The sequence below is a fragment of the Branchiostoma lanceolatum genome, chromosome 16 (assembly GCF_035083965.1).
Source record: "Branchiostoma lanceolatum isolate klBraLanc5 chromosome 16, klBraLanc5.hap2, whole genome shotgun sequence".
Classification (NCBI taxonomy): domain Eukaryota; kingdom Metazoa; phylum Chordata; class Leptocardii; order Amphioxiformes; family Branchiostomatidae; genus Branchiostoma; species Branchiostoma lanceolatum.
In genome coordinates, this window is record NC_089737.1 from 14842680 (window position 1) to 14869116 (window position 26437).

Sequence of the window (26437 nt, forward strand, 5' to 3'; positions counted from 1 at the left end):
CCACGGTACAACCAGTCTTCACCAAAGAGGCATTTTATTGTGTACAAAAACTCTAGTTTCCCTTCGAATACCACCATGGAGGGGACAGTTCGGCAATGAAGGTTGAACTTAAGATACCAGTTTGTTATCCAAAATAAACCACTAATAAATCAGGAGCACGGAGATTGACTACATGCGCAGGCCTTGAATGGTGCAATGAAAACAAGTAATGACATAAGAATGGCACCTTGTCTAAGTGCTGACTCTCCTACTTGCTACCGGTATGCAAATACTTTAAGAAGCCACACTGTTGTTGACTTGAAACTAAGTAGGGTTAAGGTACCTTTTACTACATGAATCATATCTCATGTAATACCAACAGAAAACTTTAAACCTTACTTGATACATCAATTGTATTGTGTTTTTTTTTTACTCTAATGAGACTGACCTAAGCTAGTTGGACTTTTCATATACAGTACTTCCTGCTTAGCCCTAGTCTGAGTGTCACCCTACTTAGTTCTGGGGATCCTATACTTCTCCCTTGGTGAGGGGGGAAGTTACTCTCAAAGCAGAGGTCCAGCTTTGGCCTGTTTCAGGCATTTTTGTCAGGCTTTCTATTCAGGCCTGTTTTCTTTATGCCGACAAGCCAAAACTAAACGGATGCTTCAATGCGCTTGGCTTGGGGACATAAAGAAAACAGGACAAAATAGAGAGCTTGACAAAAACAAACCAGAGCCGAACCTCTGCTTGGAGAATAGGGGAGAGTATGGGAGCACTGGAACCAACAAGGATGACACTCAGGCTAGCTGAGCCCACCTTATGAAACAATCAATGAGTCTATCAATGTGGTCTTTCACCCATCTTTCTGAGGCTATAGGCAAACCTCAGTTTCATATTGCTTCTTGCAATAGAAGTAACTCATTTTATGAATCCTTGTAGAATGTTGGGTTTTTTATCTCACCATTTACCCAGGAAAAAAAGATTATATCATAAAAGTAACTACCCTGAATATTTCATAGAAAATGTTAGGTTTACCTACAAAGGAAACATAATTGAAATACGAACACAGTACATACATGTACTAGTATATAACTGAATCTCATCTTCAGAAATAGGAAATTTCACCAAAGTGTTTTTCTTGATATCTTCAATACATCCAAGCTACCACAAAAGTTGTCCATACACTACAAATAAGATATTGTAAGTACATAACACAAGATTGCAATATATACTGAGTATAAAGGATGTACAGTACTACAGACTTGTCTATGACAATGTTCAGGGGGAGTCTTCAGACTAAGTGTTAACACTCTGTATCAAGGTGTGTTTACACTCTGTATCAAGGTGATGTTGTCTCCTTTCAGAAGGATCCGACCTGAAAAATAAATGTTTATATCTTTAAAGAGAACAAAAATACACAAGGTCTTATTCTACCAATTAGATAAAAGAGGTACATGTAGTATGAAAATGACTGAAGCAACTGATCACCTTTTTTCAGAGCAGTAATGATAAAAATAAACAGGAAAGTTACACAATTCATGCAAGTGGCAACACAAAATTACATGTGTGAACAGTATGGTGTTCCTTATCATGCTTTTTACTTCAATGCACAGTTTGTTAGGAGATGTTGAAATGTAAGACTCAAAGAGATGAAAAAGAAAAATACAACATAGAGAGAAGAGAAGGGTTGGGTGAAGAGAGAGGTGATGAAAGGTGAAGACAAAGAAAAGGAGACAGGTGAGTAATATAAGAGTTAGCATATTGGAGTTTTCTTTTACACAACCAGCAATGACTTATCCAAAAGAAAACTCCGATATCCAATGATGGAATCATTTTTGGATGTAAGAGATAGTTCCTTACCCAGCGGCTTCCTGTTCTTTGTCTTGAGGTGAATCTCCTCCGCATCGTCCAGAACCAGGTTCATGTACTCATCAAAACCCTGCGAGGAGAGACAAAATTTATCTATTTATTGGTTTGGCTGTTCAGCACACACAGCCAGGGCTGCCCAACTAGCCTATTGCTAGCAAGGAAAAGACATTACCTTGAAATTGAGGGAGAGAGGCAAAAACACGAGGGAAAGACAATATGAAGAGGCATAAAATTGCACTGAAAATGATGGCTGAGGTTCACAGAAAAGCCTAAGTTTTCATTAATTCATACTATGTTGATTGATAATGATATGGTAAGTACTGTTCTACAAGTAGTGTGTGTGTGTGTGGGGGGGGGGGGTGCTTGCTAAATGGTATTTTAAGCATTGTCAATGCCAGTATTGAACAGAGTTTATCTGGTTCCCCAACTTACGATGATGTGTCCCTCGATTCTCATGTTGGTCTGTTCGTACAGCCAGATCTGGATACGTGAGCGCTGCAGGGAGATAGAAAAGTAGAGTCTTCTCAATGACTTCTGGGAGAAAAATGCTCTTCTAAATATACATTGAAGTTGCAATTGAACCGCTATATACAGTTACTAGTATGAACTGAAAAGCATGCACAGGTCAGATTGTTCAGCTTCTATTGAAATAATATTGAAACAAATCATCTTTGTGATCATTGCCATGATAGTTGTTTGAGCCATATAAATGATATGAAGATAATAGTTTGTAAAAGAAGAAGATATGCAGGCCAGTACTGAAAGACAAAATCATGGCACTTGAGTCTTGACAAATATCAACATTGCTGTTCTTAGACTAGAGGAATGTGTACTCACGTTTTGCAGGTATCTGAAGATCAAGTTCTGAAAAATCTGGTTAAGGAAAATTGCATAAAGGATACTAAACTTTCTTTATTAATCATTTTCTCTTGCTGGACATTTAAATATATCAGGTGTATTTGCAGCCAGTGCCACAGGCAGGTACCCAATGTGTAGGGTAATGAGGCTGTTTAACGTGTTCGAGGCACCTCCTCGAGCACGGGACCCCCGTTTTACGTCCCTCCCGGAAGACGATTTCGTGGAATATTCGGTATGTTTCATGAGCCAGGCCAGAAACAAATAAGTGAATGCAGTATCATCCGAAATAATGAAGGAAGTAGCTCTGTAACCAGATACTGATCTGATCCTGTGGAAAACTAAACGCAACATGTGATTCAGACATAAATGCTACGGCCGCGTGGCGCGTTGGATACACCCGATCCCTCGATCTCGGAAGTTAAGCAACGCGCGGTCCGGACAGTGCTTGGATGGGGGACCAACCAAGGACGTCCGGATTGCTGTAGCCTCACGAAGCTTTCCACGAAATCGTCTTCCGGGAGGGACGTAAAACGGGGGTCCCGTGCTCGAGGAGGTGCCTCGATCACGTTAAACAGCCTCATTACCCTACACATTGGGTACCTGCCTGTGGCACTGGCTGCAAATACACCTGATATTATTATATATTATTATTATAAAATATAAAACTGTACATAGTGGTCAAGGTGTGGACATGGGGAGGGGGGCACACGTGCAAAATTCACCGAACAACAAAAACAATGTAAATATCCCTGCGAACCACACAAAAAGGATACGATTGGCTGCACCATAACCTTCTGCACCTTCTGTCCCTTGTACGCCATGGCTGCTGCGGTAGTTCAGACGGAATGCTGCGGAAAAAGAGACAGGGAAACAAAGAAAGAAGACGCGCTTCGGCTCAGGAGGAAAATGGCGGAAAACGCGCCGGTGACGTTAGCGCATGCGCACAGGGGAAAAGTAATTAGTTTGACGATTACATGATAACTACAGGGGAATTCTGCAATAATTTAGACACACAAATATTTTGAGTAAAAAGTACTATTTTCTACAAAATCATAAACAATAAAACTGTACTATTGTATCTATTTGTGGATTTCTTATCTATTCGATAACGATGTAATTAATGCTTTGTGAATAAAATAAGATCACCCCTTATTAAGAATGTAATAATCTCTTTTCAACATTCCAATATGGCGGCTGTTTTGATCGATTTCCGAGCGGCTCTCTGAACGGTTTTCGTCGAAAAGAGGCAATAGATCAATCGGTATGTACGTAGTAGGCATAAATGACAGTAGCTTTCACCGATGGAAATAACTGATTCTCCAACAACCACTGGGTTGGTGGGTTCTGTGATAAAAAATGATGTTTTGTTTGTATCGAGGGGAGGGGGGCGCGGTCCATGAATTTTTCATTCGTCGATGTCGAGTAAAAATGATCGTCAGAAACGGCTGTTTTCACTGAATACGAAATCGCTTTGGTTTCTCTTCTCCTGTTTACTGCAGATGTTTCTCATTGTTCTACAACTTTTGATTCGCCTTCATGTCAACGCGTGTTAACGACATGTCAACGTTACCATGGTAGCATGGAAACGTTACCATGGATACAAGTCTCAGTCTTAGCTGCTTAGAAACTCGTTCATCCCTTGATCTTTCGTCAGCTGATACCAGACTGAAATGGCACTTTTTGGGAAAAGATAAGGAAAGAGACACTCCATTTAGTGCTGCGTACCTTAGCTCATTACACTGACAGTTATCTTCGACTTCGAAGGACTTTTTTTTATATGGCCTCCATCGGTCAGTATTGACCATGGTAAAATCCTAATTCACAACAGCCCTACAGCATCGACTACCAAGACTAAACTCATGCTCTGGTTCATGTCTGGATTCAGGTCCACAGGTTCAAGTTCAACACACTTACCACTAGGCTAAAAGGTCCGGACTTTTAAGTATTTAGCCTAGTTGTAAGTGTGTTGGGTTTGTGTGCTGGCGGCTTGGGTTCCATTCCCGGGAGCCATAAGCCTATGCTACTCACCCCGTGCTTTTCAACAATAGGACAGATTTTTCAGTCACTTGGGACTGATTATCCACTGTGAGAATGCTTCCTCTGTCTGTTTTGTTGTACAATTTGAATGGCTTTTTGTGTGGTGCAAGTTTTAATTGATTGATCATTACTTTTAATTGCTTCCTCCAAGCTGCCCCTGACAAAGTTTTCTTTGAGATTGGGCTTCTCTCCCAAGTACTCATTTAGGAGACTCATGCAGTAATGGCTCCCTTTGGGCAGCGCTGCACAAATGAGAAGACTGTTTGCAAGATTTTATTTCCTGCCTTTTGAGATGCTTTCTTTGTCTCATCACATGAAACCATATTGTACCTTTCAGATACCCAGGTGACTGGATTCTTCAAATTAGCAGTTTCCTGTCCCTGTTGTCTCATTATTTTGTACATATATATTGCTGTGTAGAACAGGTACTAGTTACTACTCTCTCTCTTGTGCCATCTCAGACAGACGCTTGCCTCTCTCTGCAGCATTGTTGTCAGCCTTGACTCCAGCCTTCTTACCTTCTTGCAGTGTCTAAGAAACATTCCCCGAATATAAGTTCCTGAAAGGTTACTGGTAAGTCTTTCTGTTCACCTCTCTTCCAATTCTCCAAAGCATTTGTGCTACCAAAGCTCTGATCTCTAAACTTTTCCATTTTCTAAAATATTGGCGGTCAGTAGGTTCAGGACTCTGCACCAGTGCATGGACTGCTGTAACTGTACCTGTACATGTACCTGGAAACTCTTGCCTGTGTTCTTGATTCTACATATGCCTAACACCAGGGATTTGTTTTCTTATGCTAACAGGTGATTCTATCATACCCTCTTATTTTGATGGACTTTATTCAAATTCTGCATGGAGAAGACACTCCGAGACACAAGAGTTGCCGAGAAGATGCATGCTTGTTAACCTTGTTGATGTACAAATGTACATGATACCATCTCCTAACTCCATTGATTATGTTCTATGGTACAACTGCTAACAGGTGGTTCTTCCCTGTTGGTGAGGTGATCTTTATTCTGTACAGACAGGACACCACCAGGAGCAACAAAATAACAATAATTCCAATAAATGTTGCTTATTTATATAAATACATTTAGTTATAAGCCTTGCTAATGTCTAGATTTACATGTAACTCCATTTTACACAGTGCAAGTCAACACTGGTGATTCCCCCCTGTAGTTGAGATGGACTTTATCCTGCACGGACGTGGCACCCCCAGACATAACCGGGGCGGGGGTGCTGGGAGAGGGGCACAGGACAGACAGCAGGTGGGTAACATGTTATGCTGTACAGTACATGTGTAAATGAAGTACATTGTATATGCATGCGTCTTGGAAGTAAACTTTTATAAGTTGAAGGGGCAACCCAGCTGTCTTGAGATGAAATGAATCGATAAAGGTGTGAGGAGACTCATATCGAAACTGTTATGAACCCTAAACTTACATGACTTGTATATGTTTCCTTTGTAAGTATGACCGAGTCACCTGTAAGGCCTTAGTATGGCCCTCACAGTTTCCTAGATCTATTCTGGTCGTTCTATAAAGCCAGTGATGTATGAAATGTTAGACCAAACATTTATTGTTTGTTTATTCTACCTATAAGATGCTGTTCTCATTTGATTATTCACCTATTTTCTAGCCGGATCCTGTGAGGGCTCCCTCCAGACAAGACACAGCCAGCAGACCTGCAGAGTGAGTTTTACTCTCAAATTGTTAATCAAACCAGTCATTATGCATGACATCATGTTTGTTTCTAGGCTAGATATGTTGTAACACTGATCAGACTCACTCACTCACTCACTCACTCACTCACTCACTCACTCACTCACTCACTCACTCACTCACTCACTCACTCACTCACTCACTCAGCTTACTGATGTTTAGTTTTTTCTTGGCCTTTCATGGTTTCTTTCACTGTGAATGGGTTCCCACGATATCAAAATGTTGTAATATTTACTGATCAGTGGAAGTGTGTATATATTGATTTATGACAGAGAACTAAGTCTTGTAGCATTCATCACAAAAAGCAGCCATTTATTAAATCATAAGTTGAACAGAGCATTGGATCCATCAAATCACAAAAACAGATACAATCTAGAATCAACAATGTACACGTAAGTATATGTTAGTCAGTCTAAAAGAGACTATTAGGACCTATCAGTATGCATGGTACAAATTCTGGTACATTTAAGTAATGCATAAAGAAAAGATACATAATAAAAAATCAGACTCTGATTGAAGACTGGAACTATTTGAAAGCTCAATTCTCTGTACAGCTTTACATTGTATAATCATTCAGTAGATCTTCATTTGTTCAACATAACAAGCTCAAGTCAGAATTTACAAAGCCTGTATTGCTTCAGTCCAACAGAAACAGACTTCGAATACATACATGCATTATGCTAAGCCTTCTGTTATATAATCTATCTGTACTTTTCCACTGTTCTTATGATGTATAACTGTTCAATCAGCTGTATTCAGAATCTCACTGTCATCTCTCAGTATTCAAATCTCATTAAGTGAAGAAATACTGATTAACATACTGGTACATAATTTTTTTGTATTCTGATATTAATTTCTAAGTCTACAATGCAGTTGAGTATTTTGGCTCAGTGTCTCAAAGCACTGCTGTTGTCTTTGATAGAGCAACTAATGATGATCAAATATAAAACTTCAAGTGATAACGTATTACAATGATATAACCATTACTATGATTATGATATTGTGACTTGGGCTTTTTTGGGTTTTATAATATAATGCTGTTTTCTGTCGTTCTCATTCTACAATCCAATTGTTTATTATTATTTGCCAGCTCTTGACTACTATTACAGATGACACACAAGTAAAAAAATGTGGACTATCAGTATCTTTTGATTAGTAATTTCAAAACAACTCTTCAAAACAAGCATTGTACAAAGTGTGGTATCGAGGTGCCCTGCTGCCTAACCTGTAACCAACACCTTCCCTTTGGTGCAAATGGGTTATTTTGGCAGGGAGAAGGGTTAAGACTTGAATGAAAGAGCAATCTTTAGTCCCTCACATGTATCTGTACTTCCTGATACAGTGGTCCTTAATATCAGTAACAAACACATGTCCATCCTCTGTCACAGCCATTCCGTGGGTTTTTTTCAGTTTGTCCCCATCACTGCTGATGGTGGACACCCAGGTACCATCTGGGCGGAACACCTGAAGGTTTACACCTTGTACAGTTTCATCAATTGTTTCCCCAAGATTTACCAGAACTATGTTCCCCCTGCTGTCAACTGACACCCCCATAGGGTAACACATGTCCTGTGGCTGTGTACCTTTAACCCCAAACTTATACTGGAAATGTAGGTCCTTGTCAAACACCTGAACACGACTGTTCCCTGTATCTGCCACAATTATGTTGTCCTCTTTATCCACACACACAAAACATGGTCGGTTAAGCTGCCCATCCCCCTTCCCTAGCCCTCCCACCTGTTTCACCAGTGTCCCATCTGCCTCAAAGAGGAAGATGCTGTGTTTCCCTGGTTCAGCTACAACAACCCTCCCATCCCTCTGTACTGCCAGGCCATAGGGGCTGATGCAATGTTCGGCCAGAGAAAATTTGTTCATCAGTTCTCCTGACGGGGAAAATTTCTGAATCACTTCCTCATCACAATTCACCAGTATGGTGCCATCAGTCTGAACTGCAAGTGATGCAAGGCTAGCAGTTGTTGGAATTGAGAAGCAAAAGTTCCCACTCAGATCAAACACCTGAACGCGACTGTTTCCAGCATCAGCCACATATAGCCTGTCCCCCCTGACTGCTACATCCCTAGGCCTTTCAAACAGCCCTTGCTGTCTGCCCCTTCGCCCAAACCTTAGTACAGGGTTGTTACTGCCCACATTTACTGTGACTTGTGTGAGGGGGGAAGGACGTATAAAACTCTCCCATCCAATTCCTCGCCTTTCGTCCCATGTCGTTATCCCCACCACATGCTTCCCAGATGTTTGTGGCCTCCAGACTGCTTCAAAAAGCTCCTCACTGATTTTGGTGGTGTCTAATATAGCACACCGCTCCTTTGAAACATCAATTGGGAGCCTCATCTTTTGTTGACAATACTTATAAAGACTCTCTGGGAAGACTGTGACTTGTGGTGTTGCCTCTCTGGATCTGTAACGAGGAGGTTTTCCTCCTTGGGATGGCAAACTACTAGTATCAAAAATGATGGTAGTTGGCAGGCTTTCTACAGGGAGCTCAGTGACTTTTATGTTTGTATTGCTGTGTTTAAGAAACCCTGGACTACACCGGAATGCTTTTATATCTCTGTTATCTGCAAATGTTATTTCTTGACTTAAGCCTCCATATGAGATCTTTTGGGTTTTTAAGTGGTTAAGGTTGTATTTTAGCTGCTCCTTTAGTGTGAGAATTTCTACGTCACTACCTCTAGTTAGAATGTCTTTACAGAACTGAAGTCTCTCTTCATTAGGTGATAAAGTCTCTTCAAAATCTTTCCTTTTTTCCAGAAGGGACTTTTGTTGTTCCCCTTCCATTTCCCTTAGTCTGGAAGTCATTTGCTGCTCTTCTTGGTCCAGGTTTGCTCTCAGCTGTGCAAAATGTTCCTGAATCTTCTGCTTCTCTAGTTCACAGTTTGTTCTGATGCTGATCAGTTCTTTTCTGAGGATGTAGTCTGTTTCCTTTAGTTTGTTCTGTGTTTCCCCCACAAGTGTCTGCAGTTCTTCCTTGAACACTTCTGTGACCTTACTCACCTCCTGTGGGTCGTGGTTTGGTCCTTTCGGGTGCTCGGTAGTGGTGCACTCTTGGCACACCAGCTTGGTGCAGGGTAGGCAGTAGAAAGTCAGGGGCTGGTCAGTGTGCTGAGGACAGTTCTCTGTAGGGATATCTATTTGAGTGATATTGTGATCCTTCAGTGCTGGAGTTTTACCGTGTGCAGTTATACAGTTCTTGCAGAGGAAGAAATGACAGTTCCTACATGAGCCAGCTACCTTTGCCCCTGACTCACACATCTGACACTGGGGGTAAACTTCCTCTCTGCTTTGTTGGGTCCTGAAATCTATCAGTTTGTTAATGTGGAAGTTTGAAGGAAGGCTGCTGATACCTGCTTCCTTTAGTGTCACCTCTTGCCGACAGGTAGGGCAGGTAAACTCACTCTTTCCTTTGCACCATTTTCCCAGACACCTGGCGCAAAAGGTGTGGTGACATGGCAGGATTCGGGGGTCGTCAAAGATGTTCTGGCAAATGTCACATGTGAGAAACTTGTCGTCAAACTCTCCTTGTGGGAAGTTTGCTGCAGCAGCCGCCCCTGTACCAAGTGGCACTGCCTCTGCATAGCCTTGAAGGGAAAAAACATTAAATTACATAATTTTAGAACCTTTTGATGACATGATTGTAGGGCATGTCTTTTTCTGTAAGGCATACAATCATGTAGATGATGATACATGTAGCAACTGTTTCAATTCTGCATACAGGGCTCAAAATAGTGGGTGCATGTGCACCTGTGTGCAGCCAAAATTGGAGCTGTGCACCTAATTTTTGACTGTGGGTGCACCAGTGCACCTAGATATTTTTGTAGGCTATAGGATAAGGGTACTATTGTACACTAAGTATACAGAATATTCTACCAGAAAAAGTAACATAACCTTTTGTTGTACTTTATTTGATGTATCACTTGTTTGAAATTTTCAGGTTAATTTTAAGTTCTTAAGAGCGTTAAACATTGTAATTATGTTTTGCTGACATTCAACTTTATTCTATGTGGTGCACCCAAAATTCTTTCTGTGCACCTAATTTTTTTGGTTGGGTGCACCAGTGCACCTATTTCCAAAAATTAATTTCGAGCCCTGGCATATCATCATCATCATTTATTTGTTTCTGCATAATTTGAAGGAAAATTAGTTACTGACTTCCAGTACTGGCACTGTAACTCTATTCTAAAGTAAATCTAATCTAACTGATCTTGTGCAATTTTAATCTACATGTAAGATTTGGTAGGTCTTTTTTCTCAAAAATTAAAAGTACCTTCAACAGAGACAGTTATCTCGCCCTCTCTGTCATCATCCTCTGACGGGAGTTTTTGGGTCACGTCTGTGTCAAAGGCAGCTTTGGTTGGAGCCACATCTGGAAGTTCTTCACCTGAAAAGTTCTTATGGCCTAATAAGCAATAAATAGTAAGGATGTTTGTTATTACAAATGTACTTAAAGATACATGTTTTGTACATGTATATTATAACATGCATGCTTTTTGTCTGTTACTATAAAAGGAGTTTGTGAATAAAATCATGTTACATGAAGCAGGGCTCAAAATACTGGGTGCATGTGCACCTGTGTGCACCCAAAATTGGAGCTGCGCATCTAATTTTTGACTGTGGGTGCACTGGTGCACCTAGATATTTTTGTAGCCTATAGGGTAGAGCTAACACTGGTACACAAAACATTCTTGAAACTGAAGCATCTGAAAAAGGAATATAACCTTTGTTGTACTTTGATGCATTACTTGTTTGAAATTTTGAAGTTAGTTATAGAATTACAGATTAGAAGGATTAAACTTAGATATGTTTTTATGACATTCAGCTTTATTTTATGTGGTGTACCCAAAATTCTTTCTGTGCACCTAATTTTTTTGGTTGGGTGCACCAGTGCACCTATTTTTAAACACAAATTTTGAGCCCTGTGAAGGTAGGTCTAAAACCATATACAGCAGAGCTATATTGATTAGCTAGATTGCAGCTTCTACCTTAGATTAACATATAGCAATAAAACTACACTTCAGTGTTAATCACATTCAAACATAACAATAAACACAACAAAAATAATCCTAAGAACCTTCTGCCATGTCTTCTGGGTCATCAGACTGCTTTGAAGTCTGGCCTTCAGCTGAGTCTGGTTGGTCTTGGTCTGAGGTAACTGGAGGGCTGTCGTGTGTAGGTGCTGGAATGTCCACCACAACAACGTCCTCCTGGTCTATAATGAAAACAAAAAAGGCAACTCAAATATTGCCATCATGATGATGGTATTTTCATTTGTATTGTAGAACACATTTCTTGAATGTATATTTTATATATAGCTACACGTCACACAGCATCTATTACGAGGAATGAAAAAATGTTGTGTGACTTTTAAAATTTAGCAGCTGGAAATAATGATTATTTCATAGACCTGGGAGCATTGTTTGTAAGAGATCTCCACCCACCACTTGACGCCGTGGCCCCCTGTAGTTCCTCCACCATGTCCTGTGACGGGTTCCTCACGCCGATGGCCAGGTTCATGCTCACCGCCCTCCCCTCGGCCGCAAACTCCGGCAGGAACGTCTCCAGGAGAACCTGCTGGAACGTCCCGTCTCTGGCCATGCAGAGGAGCTGCAGCCGGTCCTCTTCTGTAGGAACCTCCAACTCCAACAAGATGCACCCTCTTGTAGCAGCTCTTATCTTGCATGTCACTTGATATGTTTCCATTTTCTTAGCAAACTGCTCCAGAACGTCCCTGTTACTTAGTTTCTCTCTGATGTCATCTGCTGTCTTGGGATTGATGTCAAGTTCGCAGCAGGCTTTCACAAATGCTGGAAAACAGCAAAAGAGTTTCTTTCAGTCTTATATACTATTAGGATACATCAAAAATGATTGAAGGGATTTTAGCTTTGATGCAGGAGCATCAATTTATTTTATTTTGTCATATGTCAAAGCCAAAGTTTTCATATTAATGTTACCTCCCTGTCAAACACCCACCCACAATGTGTACACAAATACACAAATTACAAATTATATTTTCTTTTCCAACAAAGCAACACCTACTAATGTTGTTAGGAATATACTTGCTCATAATATAAGTGACATTATGATTAATGAAGTTAAAAATAGTACTGACCATCTTCCTGTGGTGTCACTTTCTCTATCACCACGCTGTTGTTGTCCCCAACTTGCACATACTTGCAGTTCTCTATCTGTACGTTTCGGTACACAAGAACTTGGCCAGGACTAAAGTTCACCGACTGTACATGTGGCAGGCTTACCGTGGCACCAACCATGGCTGGATCTTCCCTCTCATGGCTTGGGCCAGATCTTACGACATTGTTGTTACCCACTTGTACAGCAAATGCATTCTTCACCTTAATGTCCTCATGTATGACACTCGCTGCATTTGTCTGCTCTCCCAACATGGCGACCTCTGGGTTTTTTGTGCTTTTTGTCTCTGAGTTGTCCAATGGCCCTCTTACAGATGTCTCTGTGGTGCTTGCAGTGGATGACATTGCTTGAAGTGTTGTCCTTGTTTCAGCATTCTTCCCGTTTTCATTAGGAAGGCCCTCTTCTGGATTTGTTTCCTCTTTGTTGGTACGGTGTCTGTTGCAGTTCTCTGCTGCAATAATTGCATCATTTTCTTTGGTGTCATCTTCGTCGAATTCAGTATCCATCTTTCCTTGCTCTTTGCCGCTGTTGTTACAACAGTTTTTGTGGTTTTGCATACAGTCCAGCTCTTCAAATTGTGGTACTTTACATAATATTATAAAGTAGGCGAGGATTCATTCAAAATGGCGGTGTGGAAAGTACCTGCTTTGTTCCCCGCACAATCTTGGCCTGATCTGAGATACACATCCCGCATGATTGGTTCAGAGACAGATTAAGCACACAGTTTATTTGATGACTGAAGCATATTTGCAGAACTTTGACCAGTCACATGGCAATGCCACATGCATGAGCTCACAGGTACAGGTACAACGTACAGGCCTGGGGCAAAGTCCAGTCTTGGGCTCTGGCAAAGTTGTAAACATCATTTACATTGTATGCACACAATTAGAAAGTACATACAGGTGGATTTTGTACCTGAATTACATACTAAGTACATGTAGTTGAATATACTTTAAAGTCATGATAATCACCAATATCGGAGTTATCATTACAAGTAAATTAAGTTTACAATGATATATAGACTATAATAGAGTATGCAAACTAACATTTGTTTGTTTCGGACCCGAAATCTGGTGCTAGAGTGTAGAAAATCACATCAAACCAACTTGGAGATAACAATTCATTTGATTTTTTCCATCAATGACACTTTTCCTCGTGTGTACATTTTTGGATAGTTTCTTGGTGATTGACAGAGAATGTGACATATTGTCACTGGTTACATTAAATTTACAGACAAGGAATTAAGCCTAATTGAACTAAGGGTAGAATATCCTAGTATTTCATGCCATTTCTGTTTTGTATTTGCAGAGTTCCAGCTCTGGACTTGGGTAAGCTGGTGGACAATGACAACAAGGTAAGGAATTAGAACGACATGGAATGATGAAAGTTCAATAGTCTGTTTGCAAAAAAGTGATGTTTCACCAATGTTAATGATGATAGTAACTGGTATATCTTGAAGCATGCATATAGACCAACATCTTTGATCACTATCCCTGAATCCGTCAATGTTTTTTTTCCATTCATTTCAATCCATTTATTTTCAATCAGCCAATTAGTCAATCAATCAATCAATTGATTAATCACTTTGTTTTACAGCTGTCCCGCCCCCCAGACCCGTATGCCCAGTACCCCACCCTACACAGCCCTGGGACTGCCTCCACTGTCAGGTCGGTTGTCTTAAAACGAGAAGATGTCTTGCATTGTTCTCTTAAGTTTGTAGAATTTATCACAGGAAAATTAAAGATCTCCGGTGTATGAAAAATTCTTAATCAGTCCATAGGTTTTGTTAGTGTCTTTAACATGAAGATATAGCAAGTACATGTAATAACATTATGAAGCTATCATGAAATGTTATGTTTTCATTTAAATTCAGCTGGGGAACCCCTATCAACTCCCCATTTGCTCTTCACTATCCAACTGGCAGAGCAAAGATGGTAAGAACCATCCCATCATAGTTCAATAAGTCAGTCATCATAATATCCTGATTTAATAATAGTATGCAATTTTGTTTTTTCAGGCAACATACTTTTATGTCAAAACCTACTTTTTCTTTTGATGCTATGTTCCCTTTCCTAAAAGCTCTTCGATTTGTTGTTAATGACTTACCTCAATATAAAAGTGAACAGGTTTTATTTGTTGTTGTTTGTCATTCATTCATTAATTCCTTTCCCCTTCCAGGGAGCCTATGGGAAACCTGCATCAGGGCGGGTGAAGGAGGAACCCAAGCAAAAGGTCTGGATATAAGAAAAGTACTTAGAAAGTACTTTTATGTTATATTTCCCTTTGAAAAGAAACATATTCTTTGTGTTGCTTGTTCTTATGAATAAGACGATTTCATTCTACTTAAACTTTGCAGAAAGATAAAGTGCATGATCATATCATAGGCATAGCCTGATCAAATAATCCTCCATGTGGAACTCCCTTGACGATTGATGACCGCTCAAGTTTTTTACAAAGTAGGTTCAAGGAAAAAGTAAATTTTAACTAGTCAGTTAGAACAATCTTTCCCCACAGACAGTGTTGGACACACAACAACCTGGCCCATCATGTTTTTACCTCTCTCCTTGCTAATATTGTTTTAAAAATTATATGCTTTTTTCTTTCCTTCTTTTCCCCACAGACGGCGTGGGACGACCCCCCAGTGCCAGATAACCTGCCCTCCCCCGGTGAGAAGTATAAGGCCCAGTACCGACAGTACCAGCAGGAGAGGCAGCAACAGGTGCAGGGGAACGTACCACTCCACGGCGGGGGGGATGCCCAGCCAGAACCCAAACACTCTCCTAAGGCACCTGCAAACGTAGACATTAAGTGAGTTACAGTCTAAAAGACACACTCTCAGACTATAAAAGGCTTCATTTCAATTTTGATTTTTATGCTGATGAGTTTTTGTTTAATTTTGTAGTTGCTTCAATGGAAGAAAGAAAAAAGATTTCATAGAATATACAGCATCATTGGAAAGAAACGGAAATGCTGAAATGCAAACAAGAGTCTAGTTTGAAAGAGTACCAAGTGCTATAGTATCATGAAGGTATTTATGAGCTCAGCTTGATATAACTATTTTTGTTTGAGACTTTGTCCATGAAAAATGCAAATCAGCCTACAGGCCGTTAAGTCATGAGGGAAGAGCCAAGGGTCAGAAAAAGTGTTCTTTTTTTTCTCCCCCACCCTCCCAGACTTGACCTTGCGGATCAGGAGTCCAGCGAGGCGACCCTTGACCAGGTGGAGGCCATGCAGCTGACCTTCACTCGACCTTTAAAGTGTTCTTTTCTCTCCCCTCCCCCCCCCCCCAGACTTGACCTTGTGGATCAGGAGTCCAGCGAGGCGACCCTTGACCAGGGGGAGGCCATGCAGCTGACCTTCACTCGACCTTTAAAGTGTTCTTTTCTCTCCCCTCCCCCCCCCCCCAGACTTGACCTTGCGGATCAGGAGTCCAGCGAGGCGACCCTTGACCAGGTGGAGGCCATGCAGCTGACCTTCACTCGACCTTTAAAGTGTTCTTTTCTCTCCCCTCCCCCCCCCCCCAGACTTGACCTTGCGGATCAGGAGTCCAGCGAGGCGACCCTTGACCAGGTGGAGGCCATGCAGCTGACCTTCACTCGACCTTTAAAGTGTTCTTTTCTCTCCCCCCCCCCCCCCAGACTTGACCTTGTGGATCAGGAGTCCAGCGAGGCGACCCTTGACCAGGTGGAGGCCATGCAGCTGACCTTCACACGACATTTAAAGTGTTCTTTTTTCTCCCCCCCTCCCCCAGACTTGACCTTGTGGATCAGGAGTCCAGCGAGGCGACCCTTGACCAGGTGGAGGCCATGCAGCTGACCTTCACACGACAGCCGTACAGCCACAGACACCAGCAGAGGAAAATGGATGCCGTGAGTCATTCAATGCACTTATTCATTGATTCATTGTCACTGACAGAATAAAATGGACGCTGTGAGTCATTCATCCGTTCGTTCCTTTGTCATTGACCTAACATTTTATTTATTCATATATTGAGAAGCTTGAATTGGCCTACTGGCCGCTTTTCATTGAGGTCATGAGGGAGTAATGGTCACACAAAATTAACAAAGATACAGATTACATTACTTTTAACTTACTCAATCGTAAAGTTTCTTTTTTGCCTCATTTCAATCATTCCTGCATTCTTTCACTCACACACTGGGAGACTTGGCAGTGATCAATAACCGAGACTACTCCCCTTGCTATTTCTCTTTGTCTCTCTTTCTCTCTGTCTCTGTCTCTCTCTGTCTCTGTCTCTCTCTGTCTCTGTCTCTCTCCCTCTCTCTCTCTCTCTCTCTCTCTCCTTCTCTCCTTTCCACAGGAAGGCTTACGAGAAGACAGAAGAAAACAGAATGATGATTGTAGAGCAAGTTATGGTGTACATGTTGTCCCTTCTCTCTCACTCATTCTTTTCTTTCCTACATTTCTTCCTTATAGGAAGACTTGCGAGAAGACAGAAGGAAACAGATGATCGTAGAACAGGTTATGGTAGACATGTTGTCCAGGGCTGTCATCAGTGACTCAAGACTACTCCCCTTCCTCACTGACTCACTCCTTCCTTCATTCTCTCTTTTCAGGAAGACTTGCGAGAAGACAGAAGGAAACAGATGATTGTAGAACAGGTGATGGTGGACATGTTGTCCACGGCCGTCATCAGCAACTCCATATTACTCTCCTCTTTCTCTAACTCATTCCTTTCTTCATTTGTTCCTTGCAGGAAGACTTACGAGAAGACAGAAGAAAGCAAATGATCGTTGAACAGGTTATGGTGGACATGTTGTCCAGAGCAGTGATCAGCGATCCTGAGCAGGATAGGAGAGAAGCCACCCCCGACCACCCCCCTCCCTCGCCCTTCGGCTTTGGGCCAGGAAACTACACAAGCAACCGGCAGCACAGAAGGGACCTGCACAATACTAAGTGAGTCATGTATACAATCATTTATTACAATGTCATGTACTTTGAAAAAAGCACTGTTTTACAAATCCTTGATGGCTCAGAATGGAATATCTAGCAATATACACCAGACCACTCCTAATTCATGCACGCCAAAAGTACAGGTTTAAGTCCTTGTTAAGGGGTTCACAATGGTTTGATTTCTGTTCATTTAAACACCAAAATTTAGTCTGTTATAGTAACTGTTACAATAAAGTTCATTGGTCAATGAATAGTGGTGTCTACCAGGCTCCGCGGATCGCTGAGAAAATAGTAGACAAATAGAGTGAATAGTATGCCAAGGGTAGCCTCTACCAGGCTCCGTCCTACGCTGGGAAAATAGTAGAAATCGGCTGAGGTAGTCTGCTATACAGGGTAGTCCACTATACAGTGAAGCGCCATTATCGATGTCCATCGATAATGGCGCTTCACTGTATAGCGGACTACGCTGTATATCTACTATTTTCCCAGCGATAGGACGAAGCCTGGTAGAGGCTAACTCCGCTATACAGGGAAGCTCAATAGGCGTGGCTCGTGGTTCGCCTATTGAGCTTCCCTGTATAGCGGGTTACCCTTGTCATACTATTCACTCTATTTGGCAGATTTCGACTATTTTCCCAGCGATTCGCGGAGCCTGATAGAGGCTAAATGAATAGTGCTGTCTATTTTTTTGTTCCTTTACAAAATGTTTCATATTAAGACAATCAAGTTTAATTTGGTTTTGAAAAGTGTTTTTCATGGGAGCCCCTCGAAGAAACCATATACAAAATGTAAATACCTACAATCTTTTCTATGTAGGGTTAAGACAACAACATCTGAAACAGAGGAATTGCTGTCCAGGAGACTGAGATTTGGAGCCAGGTTCCTCACAAGGTTAGTGCAGACTTTACAGTCTAAATTCCATTTCACCTCTGTGAATAGCTCCATTGTATGTATGCTGCCTACATATAGGTAGAGATTTTGTGCACATAATCTTCTTCTTACAATGTATACATGTATAGAAGAAGAATGTATAGATTTATTTTGTATAGCCTAACAGGAGTATTTTCCCCCAGGAATGGCAGAGATGCCCTACGTGAGCTTCACGGCTTTTACTTTGCAGTCGACCATTCCCTCACTGTCTACGAGTTCAAACAGTTTGGCAAGAGGTATGTAGTAAATGACTTGTGTATCAACTACTATGTTATTCCAAGGAGGTTAAAATAAGCCTTGGTTATTCTCATTTCAAATTTCATTTGGATCATGTGAGGATCGCGGAGCCTTAAACTTAAAGCTCTCACAGACTATATGCTAATGTATGTTTATTAAAGAATATTTGACATTTGCTGCCAACATGTACATGTGTATGACATAATATTTTCATTAAATGATTTTCTAAAGCCTGCTATGTGTAACCCATGATAATTTTAAGGACATATAATTCACCTATCATTATGAAGTTTCACATATTGAAAGAATAGGCTTGCCTATAGGTTGTATGTATGATCATGATGTTTCTTATTCATGTTTCTCAATCAATTTTCTATCAATAATGTATCTTTCAGAGCCCAGGCACTGCCCATTATCCAGAGGGGGATTTACTATCATCACATCAGTCGCCGGAAGGGAAGGAAAATCACCATCAAAGACCTGGCAATCGTGAGTCTGAAACTGTCGTCAAATTTTAGGATATTTCAAGTTTGTGTTAGATACTGGTCCGTAGGGTTGGTAATAATGTTTTGCCTACTTATGTTGTGCACCCAAAATTCTTCCTGTGCACCTCAATTTTTTTAGGTTAGGTGCACCAAAGCACCTATAGTAGTAGTAGTAGTCAGTAGTATCCATTATTTGATTATACTGCTGCTGGGGTCCCTGACACAGGGGTGGGCAGCAGTCTTCACACCTTGCATGGTTCCAAGCGGCTCTGTCCAGGGGGTTCACCTATTCCCCAAAATGACTTTCGAGTCCTGGCATGTTTCTCTTTTCTTACTTCAATAGCACTTTTAATTAATTAGTTCCTCCCATACCTAGGTAGAAATAGATAATTTCTGGAAGAAAAAAAAAAAGTCAGATGTTTTACTGTGCCCTAATTCTTTAATCTTGTCCGTAGGGTCAGAACCTGAGTTTTCACACCAAGGCTCAGCCATCCTTACATTTGTACTTACCTTAGCACCTTCAATAGTTCCTTCCATGCCTCTGTAGATTAATAGATAATTTCTGGAAGACAGATGTTTTACCATCCCCTTTGTTGAATCTTGTCCCCAGGGCCAGAACCTGAGTTTTGACACCAAGGTCCAGCCGTCCTTACCTGACTCCATCAGGCAGAAACCCTCCGTGGTCCTCAGGGTCACTGACCTTGACCACAACGCCAAAGACATCCTCATGTAGGTCAAAGGTTTACTTGAGCTGACAGCTTTTTGAACATGTAATTTCATGACTGACTGTAAATGTTTGTGTCTACTATTATGTACTAGATGAATCCTCTGTCACTCTCTTGAATTTTCTGCTTAACTTTAGAATTTACTTTGAAATTCTTTTTGTCTTAGTCTTACACTTTCTTTTATTGTTTTACAGTCTTTATCCCTTTCCTTTATTTATTCTTCTTTTTCCTTCAACTTATTCTGTATTTTCTTCAAATCAAGTTTTTTTCTATCAAAATCTTCTTCTTGCTCTAAATTTCCCCTCTTCCTACCCATTTGTGTTTTTGTGGGGCTTTGTGGGTCTGGATAAACATTTAATGACAGTGTTTAATTCCACATGTTCCAGGGAAGACATGCACCTCTCCATTCCTTCTGTCATTTTTTGCCTTTTGATTTATTCTTTGCTTCCCTATCTTACTTATTCTGCATTTCCTTTATCTTCCATCTCATCTTCTTCTTGCCCTAGATTTCTCCTCTTCCCATCCATGTGTGGTTTTGTGGGGCTTTGTATAGGTCTGGATAAACATTTCATGCGTGTTTGTAATCTCTACTTGTTCCAGGGAGGACATGCACCTATTGTTCTTTCCTCCTTCTTACAGGTGGTTCCTTTATGATTTAAAGATTGAAGTTTGACATTTCTCAAGTAAACCTTCCCCAAGGAAGACATGCACCTGCTGTTCTTTCCTCCTTCTTACAGGTGGTTCCTTTATGATATGTATCTGTATCTGTATCTATATAGCCGGTATAACCGCCATCAGGCGTAACACACCAGCTTCGCAGGCACGCGGCACGGCAGCAGCTGGTCATATTACACCGAACGGTCTGTTACACCTAGTCTTTGCATATCTGACTGCAACCGTTCTTTAAAGCTACTTAGTGATGAAGCTCCTACAGTACTTGATGACAACGAGTTCCATTCTACTATGGTTCTCGGGAAATACGAATTTTTGAACACGTCAATCCTTGGCTGATAACTCTGGTACTTAAAAGCATGACTATTTCTGGTCCTCTTCTGAGCTGGCATTAGATACTTATCAGTCGGTACGTCCACAAGTTTATTAGTCATCTTGTACATCATGCAAAGTCTGGACATTGTTCTCCTGTCCTCAAGTGACATCCATTGCAGGTCTGCTTTCATTTTTGTTACACTGGCGCCCCTTTCATAGTTGTTCGTGCAGAATCTGGCAGCTTGGTTCTGCACCCTCTCGAGTTTATCTATATCCTTCTTTGTGTATGGATCCCAAACTGTTGCAGCATATTCAAGGTTTGGTCTTACTAGAGACGTGTATGCAAGTGATTTTACCTTTGCTGGGCATGCCCACAAATTACGTTTGATCACTCCCAATGTCTGTTTAGCCTTAGTTGTTACTTTGTTGATATGGGTGTTCCACTTTAGCCCCGTTGTTAATGTAACGCCTAGGTACGGGTGGCTCTTTGCTGTTGCTAGAGCCTGTCCACAGAACTGGTAGGTGGTTACAATTGGGTTTCGTTTGTTTGTTATATGCATGATGTAACATTTTTCCGGATTAAACTGCATTAGCCATCTGCTTTGCCATTCTTCGAGTGTGTTCAAATCTTCTTGCAAAAGCTGTGAATCACTCTGTGTGGACAACTCTATATATAACAGGCAGTCATCGGCAAATAACCTAACATTTGAATCAAGCTGGTCTGGTAAGTCATTTATGTACAGGAGGAAGAGTAACAGTCCCAGAACAGTTCCCTGTGGTACGCCTGACGCAACTCTAACTGGAGCAATGAAGATTGAAGTTTGACATTTCTCAAGTAAACCTTCCCCAAGGAAGACATGCAACTTTAGTTCTTTCCTCCTTCTTACAGGACTGTAAATATGATGTTTGTCATGTAAATATGACGTTTGACCTTTCTTAACCTACTGCAGGGTGGTTCCTTTGTTATATAAAATTGAAGTTTGACATTTCTTAACCTTCCCCAGGGAGGACATGCACCTCTCCGCCCAGGCCGACCACGCCTTCACCAACCAGGAGATCCAGGACCTCAAGGTCTTCAGGGAAGTTCAAGGTCGGCATGGCATATATAACTTCTTCTCTTATAAACTTTGTAATGTAGTGAGATTTGATTTACTTACATGTATAGATACACAAGAATTTTCACTTGAATGCTGACTGGTAGATGTCGGCATGTCATGAATACAACTTCTTCTTATCTTCTACATGTATGTATTGTGAATTGTTATAAGATGGACCAGGTTTAATTTAGATAAACAAAAATTTCCACTTGAATTCTGTGACATTACGTTACGCAGATAGAACATGAGACTTGATTAGTAGTAGATCATTTGCAGAGTGTCTATCTGCCTCCTGTCATATAAAGGAAAACATATTTGCTTGAAAATGTCACACTGTCTTGTTTATTTGATACCTACCTCAGTCTAATAAGAAGGTTTCTTCAGTCTGTAGTTTTGCATGCATCTTTGTTACGTTGCTTGCCAGGAGCCCTCCAGGAGCGGTTAAGAAAGCGGGGGGTGCGGTCGGTGACGAGTCTCGGGCACCACTTCCGTAAGATCGACAAATCAGGAGACGGGGCTCTGAGCAAGGCTGAGCTCAAGGACGCTCTCAAGGGCAACAAGATGGACGTCTCTCCTCAGGTCTGTTTGTTTGTTTATTTTTTTATTTGTTGCTTAAAAGTGTTTTTTTTTTTCTACTTCTTCTCTGAACCCTGGCAGAAGACAGAATTTGTGGAATGTGATGTTAACTTTATCCAAAATGGAAGTGAAAGATTATCTTTCTTACATTTTACATTTTACAACAAAAGGGCTGTTTAAATACAGTCTAAATCCCATGCAATCACTTTTTGCACCAGCTTTTCCTCCTTGTCCCAGGGATACTCTTGAACTTTGGATTTCAATTTTCGAGTTTGATATTAGTTAAAAATTAATTTTCTAATACTTATTTGAAGCATACTTAAAGTTTGTAGCATTCAGAAAAACAAATTTCGTTAGACAGTGTTCTTTCAAATATGTTTTGTAATATATGGTGCACAATACCAGCAATGGTTTTCTGGTGCTCCACATTGTATTGTCACAATCCAATTAAAGTCAAAGTAAACTTTCCTTCAATTCCAAACTTTCTTAAATTTTGTCGGCAGCAATTTGAGAGTGTGTGGCGAATCCTGGACCAGAACGAGGACGGGGTGTTGGATTACGGAGAGTTCATGAGAACCTTCATCGGAGAGATGAGCGAGTACAGGAAAGCTCTCGTTAGAAAGGTTCGTTGCTTTAATTATTTCATTGATTTTTAATTTCATAGAGGGAGTGTCTCTGTGGTGCAGTGGTCTGTGCTTCTGTCACTTACCACATCCTTCAAATTATGGTTCAAATTAGGCCTGAGTTTGTGCCCGGGTAGGACACGTCTGGACATGATGCGCATTGAATCATATCAAAGACTCTTTAAAAATGATACATACTTCTGAAACAGTATGGAAGTTAAACACACTCCACTGCCAGTGGACTAGCCCCCTGCTGCAGTGATTGCACCACAGTGTGGCCCCGGACCCTTGCGACAGTTCCACAAAGTGCAAGTGTGGAGCAAATATGTATCTCTTGAATGTGTATTATGTAATTGTAAACCCTGCAGCAATTCAGCACTGGCTGCCATTGCACGGGTAATTTCTGACCAATAAACCATTATAATCATTATTATTATAAGATGCATTGTGATAAAATAAACACTCTTCCCCCTATCTTTCCCCAGGCCTACGACAAGTTAGACCCAAACAGAACCGGAAGCATCAAACTGAGCGACATGAGAAAGTTCTACAACGCACGCAAACATCCTAAAGTCTTGTCAGGTGAGAAACTTTAACCTCGGTTTCCTTGACAGTATCAGTTGGGGTTATCATTATCGCTGATATTTATCATCATTACTGTTATATTTACAGGTGAGGCCAGCAAAGCAGAACAGTTTCCTGGACAGTTTCTCCCAACTGCTTGGTGTCAGTTAGAGTTATCATTATCGCTGAATTTTTTTATTATCATTACTGTTATATTACAGGTAAGGCCAGCGAAGAGGAAATGTTGAACAGTTTCCTGGACAGTTTTGCCCACTGCCAGAAATGTGCAGTATCTGTGAATGGTTAATATTATCACTGATATTTATCGGCGATATCATCACTGATGTTTATCACTGTTATATTTATACTACAGGTGATGCCAGTGAAGAGGAGATGCTGAACAGTTTCCTGGACAGTTTCTCCCACTGCCAGAAATGTGCAGTATCTGTGAATGGTTAACATTATCCCTGATATTTATCAGCGATATCATCACTGATGTTTATCACTGCTATATTTATACTACAGGCTAGTGAAGAGGAGATGTTGAACAGTTTCCTGGACAGTTTTTCCCACTGCCAGTAACCTGCAAACGTGCAGTATCATTTAGGGTTATCATCATCACTGATATTTATTAATATATATATATCATTATCACAGTTATATTTATACTACAGGTGAGGCCAGTGAAGAGGAAATGCTGAACAGTTTCCTGGACAGTTTCTCCCACTGCCAGGACCACAGAAACGTCCAGTATGTCGAGTTTGAAGAGTACTACGAGGGCATGAGCATCGACGTGTCTCGGGACGACGACTTTGCCAACATCCTGAAAAATAGCTGGGGAATTTAACCCTTGACCTCCTAAGGGTGAACCAAATCTTCACCAACTTGCTGAAAAATAGGAAGTTGACTATGTGTATACTACATTCTGCAGTATTCCACAAAACACTTAGGGAATCTTGTATGATGATTTTGTCTGAAACTTCAGCAATGTCCTAACTTTGGAACGAACCTGTAGCTGTGGTGGGTGCACCCACATTTGAAGCATGCATGATGAAAAATAGCTGGGGAATTTAAGCCTGTTCCCAGTTCAAAATAAAGCTCTATCACACTAGCTGGTGACATAAAGAAAACGGAACAAGATAGAAAGCCTGACAAAAGCGCCTAAAAACACGTCAAAAACCAGCCAGTGTCCAACCTCTGCTTGGAGAGTAATTACAAGACGGGAAAATGGATAATAAACCGGATAGTAAATGAGTGCTTTTGATTTAACTGTTGAAAATCAGAATCAAAAACCTCAAGGAAACATTCGGAGGCAACAAGTAGGTATTATGAGGATAGGAATATGGTTGCAAATTAAGAAACATAGTTAAGACTTGAACAAAAGACACAAAATTCAAGCAAAAGTTATATATGGAAACTAGAAAATTTTTTCTGACGTTGTAAAGTATAATCGCTATTAGCCATTTCAATTCGTAATATCCAAGAAGATTTTAGGTGTATTCAATGTTATATGTTATATGGGTGGTGTTTCATCATTTGATGAATTATTATAAATATCAAGTGTTATTTTTAAATTCGGTGGCATTAATAGTTTGTAAGTAAGTAAGAATTTAAAGTTTGTTGTATTCTTCCTTTGGTGTAAATATGATTGGTAATACATGTAATGTAAAATCTGGGATCAGAAGGTTTGTATATTTGAAGGCGTGCAATGGTAATACACTTGGAATACAACTAAATACTGTTGGTGTTTCCATTAGAAAAAGACTGAATCGTGCATTGAATTTTGCACAATGGAATTTGGTGGCTTTACGTCACCATCCGAAATGACGAATGCAACCCCTTACAACATGTCGAGTCGACCCCTAGGATCGAACGCGGGCCCAAGGATCCACGGAATTCGATCCAGATGGCAAAGCAGTGGGGTTGTGTTACCCCTTGCACCACGGGGACATGAAAGTGAACCTTAATTCTCTATTTCGGAAATCCAATACAAAAACATACAGTGTTACCAGCATGTTTATTGGTCAACGTAGATACATTTGAATCTTCATGAAACTGAACATAAAATGCAACACGATTCCATATAAGGCACTACGTTCTACATGTACTCGCGGTTTTGCTTACCACAAGCAACGCACCCAATTTCCAGATGCAGTTACGCTAGATATCGCTAGAAGGCATGACTGCACAAGACAGCAGACGGGTCTAATTTTTAAAGGCAACCTCACAGACAATGGCGACGATGTCTCGGTATAGTCTAAGTGCGAGGGATGATAACGATAGATTTCACTAGAGTATTCTGTTGAACAAACATTCTTATAGCGGACGCGGAAGAAATTTGTGATTCCGTTTTCTTATGATGTTTTGGTGAAAATTTTGTGATATTTTCACTTTATTCTGATCACAGGATCGGGCAAGAATTTTAGTGCTGATGAGAAGCACTCTCCTCAAAAATATAGATAATCTACGGGAACGTAAAGTAGAAATACAATTTAACATTAATAAAAGTAAATGATGGATGACGGAAAAGTAAACATCAACAAGACAAGTTGGTGCACGACTAATCACGAGAATCTACGTGTACAATCAAGAAACGCGTGAACAATACAGAAGCTGTTACAGTTTTGGAAGTATGAAACGAATTGCACAAAGTGGCCTCGGATCCTGACATATCCG

At 40.8% G+C, this 26437-nt stretch overlaps 4 protein-coding genes and 1 long non-coding RNA gene across 5 annotated transcripts; 2 read left to right on the forward strand and 3 right to left on the reverse strand.

Annotated features, from left to right (window-relative positions):
* Positions 1-17: 17 nt before the first annotated feature.
* On the reverse strand, positions 18-3630 carry LOC136421437 (small nuclear ribonucleoprotein E). Its single transcript, XM_066408737.1, has 5 exons — positions 3480-3630; positions 2686-2712; positions 2281-2343; positions 1840-1918; positions 18-1354 (listed from the first exon to the last, which is right to left on the reverse strand). The coding sequence occupies exons 1-5, from the start codon at positions 3525-3527 to the stop codon at positions 1296-1298; spliced, it is 276 nt and encodes a 91-aa protein (XP_066264834.1). The 5' UTR covers positions 3528-3630; the 3' UTR covers positions 18-1295.
* Positions 3631-3880: 250 nt separating this feature from the next.
* On the forward strand, positions 3881-6434 carry LOC136422275 (uncharacterized). The gene is made up of 3 exons (XR_010753590.1): positions 3881-3967; positions 5891-6011; positions 6382-6434. It is a non-coding gene; the product is annotated as an uncharacterized lncRNA (long non-coding RNA).
* Positions 6435-7778: 1344 nt separating this feature from the next.
* LOC136421512 (tripartite motif-containing protein 2-like) lies at positions 7779-11687 on the reverse strand. Its single transcript, XM_066408839.1, has 3 exons — positions 11551-11687; positions 10747-10878; positions 7779-10060 (listed from the first exon to the last, which is right to left on the reverse strand). The coding sequence occupies exons 1-3, from the start codon at positions 11558-11560 to the stop codon at positions 7779-7781; spliced, it is 2424 nt and encodes an 807-aa protein (XP_066264936.1). The 5' UTR covers positions 11561-11687.
* Positions 11688-11870: 183 nt separating this feature from the next.
* On the reverse strand, positions 11871-13287 carry LOC136421513 (uncharacterized). The gene is made up of 2 exons (XM_066408840.1): positions 12589-13287; positions 11871-12283 (listed from the first exon to the last, which is right to left on the reverse strand). Exons 1-2 carry the CDS (start codon positions 13181-13183, stop codon positions 11871-11873), a joined length of 1008 nt encoding a protein of 335 aa, XP_066264937.1. The 5' UTR covers positions 13184-13287.
* Positions 13288-13891: 604 nt separating this feature from the next.
* Positions 13892-25409, forward strand: LOC136421514 (calcyphosin-2-like). The gene is made up of 16 exons (XM_066408841.1): positions 13892-13980; positions 14223-14293; positions 14500-14560; positions 14805-14858; positions 15247-15434; positions 16265-16439; positions 17341-17540; positions 18354-18428; positions 18611-18703; positions 19100-19193; positions 19800-19918; positions 21906-21991; positions 22423-22577; positions 23078-23197; positions 23683-23779; positions 24436-25409. Exons 1-16 carry the CDS (start codon positions 13909-13911, stop codon positions 24606-24608), a joined length of 1833 nt encoding a protein of 610 aa, XP_066264938.1. The 5' UTR covers positions 13892-13908; the 3' UTR covers positions 24609-25409.
* Positions 25410-26437: the final 1028 nt, after the last annotated feature.

Excerpts from the sequence above, each read along its gene's own strand:
- LOC136421437 (XM_066408737.1), bottom strand. The coding sequence starts at position 3,527 with ATGGCGTACAAGGGACAGAAGGTGCAGAAGGTTATGGTGCAGCCAATC. Across the intron at positions 2,713-3,479 it reads AGGTTATGGTGCAGCCAATC|AACTTGATCTTCAGATACCT; the intron begins GTATCCTTTTTG and ends CAGATTTTTCAG. Across the intron at positions 2,344-2,685 it reads TCTTCAGATACCTGCAAAAC|CGCTCACGTATCCAGATCTG; the intron begins GTGAGTACACAT and ends ATCTCCCTGCAG.
- LOC136421512 (XM_066408839.1), bottom strand. Across the intron at positions 10,061-10,746 it reads GATAACTGTCTCTGTTGAAG|GCTATGCAGAGGCAGTGCCA; the intron begins GTACTTTTAATT and ends TTTCCCTTCAAG.
- LOC136421513 (XM_066408840.1), bottom strand. The coding sequence starts at position 13,183 with ATGCAAAACCACAAAAACTGTTGTAACAACAGCGGCAAAGAGCAAGGA. Across the intron at positions 12,284-12,588 it reads AGTGACACCACAGGAAGATG|CATTTGTGAAAGCCTGCTGC; the intron begins GTCAGTACTATT and ends GCTGTTTTCCAG.
- LOC136421514 (XM_066408841.1), top strand. The coding sequence starts at position 13,909 with ATGCCATTTCTGTTTTGTATTTGCAGAGTTCCAGCTCTGGACTTGGGT. Across the intron at positions 17,541-18,353 it reads AGGGACCTGCACAATACTAA|GGTTAAGACAACAACATCTG; the intron begins GTGAGTCATGTA and ends TTTTCTATGTAG. Across the intron at positions 18,704-19,099 it reads TTCAAACAGTTTGGCAAGAG|AGCCCAGGCACTGCCCATTA; the intron begins GTATGTAGTAAA and ends TGTATCTTTCAG.